Below are 5,375 nucleotides of genomic sequence, written 5' to 3'. Positions count from 1 at the left end.
AGTGGTACTAGGTAGGATGGTTAGACAAATTGTACGGTTCACAGAAATCTGTTCATGGGTCTGGTGAGGACCTCCTTTCACCATGTCTCAGCACATTTCCTCCAGGTCCTCAGGAACATTACTTTCTGCTTGAAATATCAGTAGATCATGTCTGAATAGATTATATATATGAAATAGTACCTTGTTTGGGGCCAGGGATGCTGTTTAAATGGGGAGATAGAGCTGGGAGATAGAGAGAAAGGGAAGGAGAATGGTTCTGGGGTCAGTAAATCGTTTGAAGATACAGTATAATGATATCAAAGCAAGGGTTTTAGATACATGTATGCTAAATCATTCTATGCATCGCCATTGTGCACTTCCGTGTACCACAGCAAGAGATCCATTCCGTTGCTGTGGTGTCCTGATGCTGGTGCCTTCTTCAACCACGATGTGAATGCACCTAATGTTGCCCAGTTGACCCTGAAGTATGCTCTGCAGCCTCCCTTAGGTCATTGTACCCATGGATCGCCAGAGCCAGTGGCAGGACGATGTCTGGCCATTCGCATAGCTTGTCCCCTGTGCCCTTTGAAAGAGGTACGTTGCAGTTCGTCGCTGCATGTCGGCACGTGGCATATCCAGCAGATGCCCTTGTGGTTGTTGTACCTGATCTCCTTCTTCCATTCGAAATACTTCCCGAGACTCCATCCTGGGGTGTGCCAGAAAGGACATCGGCTCAGCTTGTGGAATTGGCCCTCGGCCTCGCCGCTCGCCTGGCATAGAGTGCATCCTTTGTCCTTCATGGCGTTCAATGCATTTCTCATTCGATCCACTCGCTTCATCTCTTCTGCTTGCTTCGCCGTCTTCAATTTCTTGGACTGAGCAGTGGCCTCTGCAAAGGGATCTGCTCCGCCTGACATGTCATTGAATGACCATTTTGCTGACTGAGACGGTTGGTCTGTGAGTCGGAGAGGCGGGTGGTTTAGGCATACGCGTATGCTGTTGCAGGGGAGGCAAGTTCGTGGAGATGGCGCGTCGATGGATCGAGGATTTCGGACGTGTGTGCACTTGCTGTTGGGGTGGCTGCCTTTGCTTGATCTACCTCCTTGGCTGTGTCGTTCTTGCAGACGCAACATGGCTGGTTTCTCTGGTCGTCTTTGCACATGGTTCCCTCTCCATCTATGTAGAGGGGTGGATCCGTAGCGAAGGCAGCGCTTCAGGCCGTGGGTGTAGACGTAGTCATGTGCGTACCACCGGCCCTTGTGATCTGGCTCCGATCGTCCTATTGGGAGCTTTGGAGGTGATGTGGAGGGAATGATGTAGCATCTGGCGGGACGTCCGTCTCTTCCTGCTCTTCCTTGAGCTTGGATGATCTCAGACATCTCTAGTGGGGTCTTCAGGTGGAACCACGAGTCGGACGTGAGGATAGTCGTTTCCCGTGCTGAAGGCGCTTGTGCATATCATGACTGGAGTCTTGGCCCGCGCGCCAGTCTGTGTAGTACTGCGCTCTGGAGGCGTCGCTCCTGTTCTTCGATCCATTGTAGAATGGCCAGCGAGTCTGTTTGGGGTTGTCTGCGATTAGCATATGCGTATCATAATTCATGGATGACTCGCCCTCTCGGCCAGACTTTCGCCATCGTCCCATGTATGTAACGAAGACCAAGCCTCTGTCATTGGGGGTCCATTGTTTCCTCTCCTGCTCTAACGATTTGAGTGACCTTGGTCTCGAGAGTGTTGGACTGAGCTGGTTGCCTCATGATGTACTTCCAGCTCCGGACGGTTGATGGACTCTCTTATCTCGATGGCCGTGGGCAAGAGACCGAAACATTGTCTTGAGAGCTGGCGATGCTGGACTGAGGCATCGTGGCCGGTCAGCAGTATCAGCTGCATGGAGGAACTGTCTGAGCTCGTGCAGGTCCTGCATGGAGACTCTGAAACTCATCTGACAGCAGAGCCAGATGAGCTTCGTCGAATACCATCCTGCTGACCGGGAGGGATCTCATTGAGCTCTGCCAGATACTGTCTCCATGTCTGAATCTGGCCTTGTCTGTGGAAACGAGGATCAGATTGACGCTGGAGGACAAGGGATGGCTGTGATCGTAGACTTGGAATGGAACCCTCATGGCCTTGAGCTTCTCGTCCAGTCGGTCATCAAGGACTTCAAAGGAAGGACTACGACCACTGCTTTGTCTATGTCCATGATCGCTTGGGAGGATGGCCAGCATGGACTTGCCTCCACCGGTCTTGAGCATGGCTATGATGTCAGTCTCTCGCTTCAGTGTTGCGACCGCCGCCTGCTGTTGCTGTGGAGATGCCCATCGAGCGTTATCATCATGGAGGATGACGCGCAGTGTGATCAGGCTATTGCGCTCAATGATGGAGATTTTGTTCTTTAGAGTAAGCTGATTGGGTGCGGCGGTTGATGTTTCCTCTGTGTCTGATGCTGATTAGCATGCATGCATGTTAAAGTGAATCCTCGGTCACTTACCACTGATGATCTCTGCTCTTAACTTCTGATGGATTGCATCATTTTCTACGAATCTGTGTTAGCATGCGCGTTGTGTTGAGTAAGTGATGGGTCACTTACCACTGATGAACTTGACCTTTCTTGACTTCTGCTGGATTGCATCATCATCGTTGTCTTCGTCTGTGGACTCTGTATTAGTGCACGCGTATGCTGAGATTCCTCAACCCACCCCTTGTCACTTCTGATGCGTTGGATTCATTGCTGGTCATGAGGCTCATGGATGTCTGGTCATCTGCAGTGATTCATTAGTATACACCTATGTTAATTGTGTGATGCTTGCCTGTAAAAGTCCTGTTGCCCCGGCTTTGCTGCAGCTTTAGGTGTCTTGTTCAAATCTTCTGGGTCTCCCAGACTGTTGTCCAGCTCATAGATGTTGTCAAAGTCAAGGTCGTTAGTGGGAGTTGCTGTCCTTATAGCTTCCTTGTAATTCCTTCTAGCACTGGTGTAAGTGCATCTACATTCTGGTCATCAACCTCTCTTCAATGCCAGCCATCACCTCTCTTCAATGCCAGCATCAACCTCTCCTCCAGCTTGCCGACCCATGCGGTCAGCCATTTCATCTGTGTTTATGCTGATATATCTGTCTTGGGTCTAGGAGCATTGGCATCGACAGAGGGTGGTTCTACATGGCTCGCTGGTGGTGATCTCTTCAAAGTCTGAGCCGAACCTTCCAGACTGTGCCAGCTGTTTGAAGTGGTGGGCCCTAGCATTCACATATGCTAGTTGCAGACCACCTGGGACTGTGTGCATCAGAGCTGCCAGTTGTTGCTGGCTTGAAGGAATAGAGGCAGAAGATCCTCTGCCCCACTTGCCAGTGCATCTGGACTGAGACCATATATGCGGTTCTCTGTCGCCCTGCTGTGTCCTGCTTGAAGAGCCTCTATTGTGTCTTCAATCATCCTCTTGCAACAGCTGTTCTGCAAAACGACCAAGCTTGCGTTTGAAGGCGGTGCTGATGTGACGCCATGAGTTGACGCCCAGAGGGAAGCCAATCTTCTCCACACTTTCTCTGGCCATGGTAGCAGACAGATGGTCAGTGGTGAATAGCTTGTTGTCGTTCATGAAGATCTGCGGTCTGATACAAGTCTTTGATTGATGGCTTGTCTGGGTAGCAGATGTAGGCGGCAACTTCAGCAAAGGGCCTGGTCAGGGCGAGGTCCTGGATCATGATGTCAGACGTGACTCCATCTATTGAGTGGGGGATGAGCTTGTCTGTCCCAGTCAGTGCAGTGGCCCTTATGATAGATCCTGAGCATGGTGAGGTTCTTTCCCAGCATGACTAGGTTTGCGCTGGGATCGAGTCTGTGTGTTCTGTTAGCATATGTGTATGCTAATTACAATGTGATGCTTGCCTTTGTGTTTCTGTAGGTCATGGCTGTGAGTTCTGTGCCTCGACCCGGAGCTCCACTGAGCATCTCGGCATCTAGCTAGGACTACCTTTTGAAACTCTGCATAATCTCTCAGCCACATCTGCAGGGCGCCCCTGTTTCCATACCAACTGTCCTTGACGTATGACAGCGAACCGGTCAAAGACCTCTTGATCACGATGATGGCCTTGAGGAAGCGGTCGCGGTCTGCGAAACAGGCATTCCTGCGGTCGGACAAGAAGCAGTAGCCCACGTCATGGTTGCTGGTGTCATCCACGATGTTCTCGTAGCATACCCGTATCTTAATTCCAGCCAATACCTTGTTCTCCCAGACATCCACTAGCTTCATCTCCATGGAAACGAACATCTCTCTCAGATGGTCTATGTGCACCTTGTCGCCTCTGTACAGCATCATCTCCATACATCTTCTGCCCACCCACACTATGCGAGGCATACTTATCGTCTTGTATGCGATGGCAGATGCTCGATGCTGAAGTGATCGTAAGCGGCTGAAAGGGGAGTTGGTCTTCTCTGTGAACCAAGGTTGGAGTGGCATCGCAGGCTGCTTCCGTCGTCGCCATTGTATAGCTCAGCGCTGAGGATCTTGAGTTTGCTTCAAACATGAGAGCCGTATGCATTACTCTAGTCTGGCAAAGTCTGGAGTGACAAGCGCTGGTTCCCTGTGTCGTCCTCTACCTCCAGAGTGTGCAGAGCCATGAATCGCTCTGTTGGACAAGGAATCATGTTGTTCTCCACCTTGGACCCACTGGTCATCCAGGTTCATGGTGAGAACCGCATGTATCTTTTCTGTCGTCTGTTCAATTCTCCACCAAAGCCAGTTCCAGCTTTTGCAGAGTCTCCATGAGTTCATTGTGTGATTGGAATCTCATAGTCGTCGGCGCTCTCCGTCCTTAGCAGCATGGCTAGGAGACCGATAGTGGTGGCGGATGTACGACTTCATCGTTGTATCTTCTTGATGGCGGTGAAGAGGTGAGTTGTTGATTCCTCTGCAGTCCGGTGAATTTAGCATACATGTATGATAAATGAGTGACTCACTCTTTCGTGGATCAGGAGAGTGAGGCGCTGCAGGATCAACTCGTCTGTGGTGTCCAATAAAAACCAAGGCGCTTTTCAAAATACTGATCCACTGCATCCACGAGGTTGGGCATGATGGGATCCTCTGCCTTTGGAATCTTTACCAGCTTCCTTAGCGTTGCGACGTCGTGACCAGCTACATGTTCGTGCCACTTGGTGGTCAATAGCCAAGGGCTGACCATCCGCTTATCTTGAGGCACTTGCTCCACTCTGGTTACCTCTGCCATCTTTCTCTCATCCTATCTATCACTTCCTGGTGATTATAAGACATTGCTTCTACTGCAGCCACCCTCCAAAATCGCTTGTGTACCCCCTTATTGAGCTGCTGCATTTTGCAAGAGTCCATTGCTTGGGAATCGGGATGGACTGATGTTCCGCTCGATAATGGTTACCCATGGTTTCTTTGCAAC

The 5,375-nt window shown here is 50.6% G+C and overlaps 2 protein-coding genes across 2 annotated transcripts; both read right to left on the bottom strand.

Moving 5' to 3' along the window:
* Nucleotides 1-488: 488 nt before the first annotated feature.
* DFJ58DRAFT_848010 (uncharacterized protein) lies at nucleotides 489-2,721 on the bottom strand (the record flags this gene model as incomplete). Its single annotated transcript, XM_041393560.1, has 7 exons — nucleotides 489-1,417; nucleotides 1,444-1,548; nucleotides 1,695-1,824; nucleotides 1,965-2,419; nucleotides 2,465-2,509; nucleotides 2,564-2,632; nucleotides 2,673-2,721. 7 exons carry the CDS (start codon nucleotides 2,719-2,721, stop codon nucleotides 489-491), a joined length of 1,782 nt encoding a protein of 593 aa, XP_041235812.1.
* A 531-nt stretch (nucleotides 2,722-3,252) lies between these two features.
* DFJ58DRAFT_736345 (uncharacterized protein) lies at nucleotides 3,253-4,451 on the bottom strand (the record flags this gene model as incomplete). The annotated part of the gene is made up of 5 exons (XM_041386785.1): nucleotides 3,253-3,383; nucleotides 3,433-3,512; nucleotides 3,586-3,662; nucleotides 3,941-4,271; nucleotides 4,327-4,451. 5 exons carry the CDS (start codon nucleotides 4,449-4,451, stop codon nucleotides 3,253-3,255), a joined length of 744 nt encoding a protein of 247 aa, XP_041235811.1.
* Nucleotides 4,452-5,375: the final 924 nt, after the last annotated feature.

The sequence above is a fragment of the Suillus subalutaceus genome (assembly GCF_016647625.1).
Source record: "Suillus subalutaceus strain FC151 chromosome Unknown DFJ58scaffold_263, whole genome shotgun sequence".
Classification (NCBI taxonomy): Eukaryota; Fungi; Basidiomycota; class Agaricomycetes; order Boletales; family Suillaceae; genus Suillus; species Suillus subalutaceus.
Note: the sequence above shows the minus strand (reverse complement) of the source record. Positions and strands in the feature narration are given on the sequence as shown.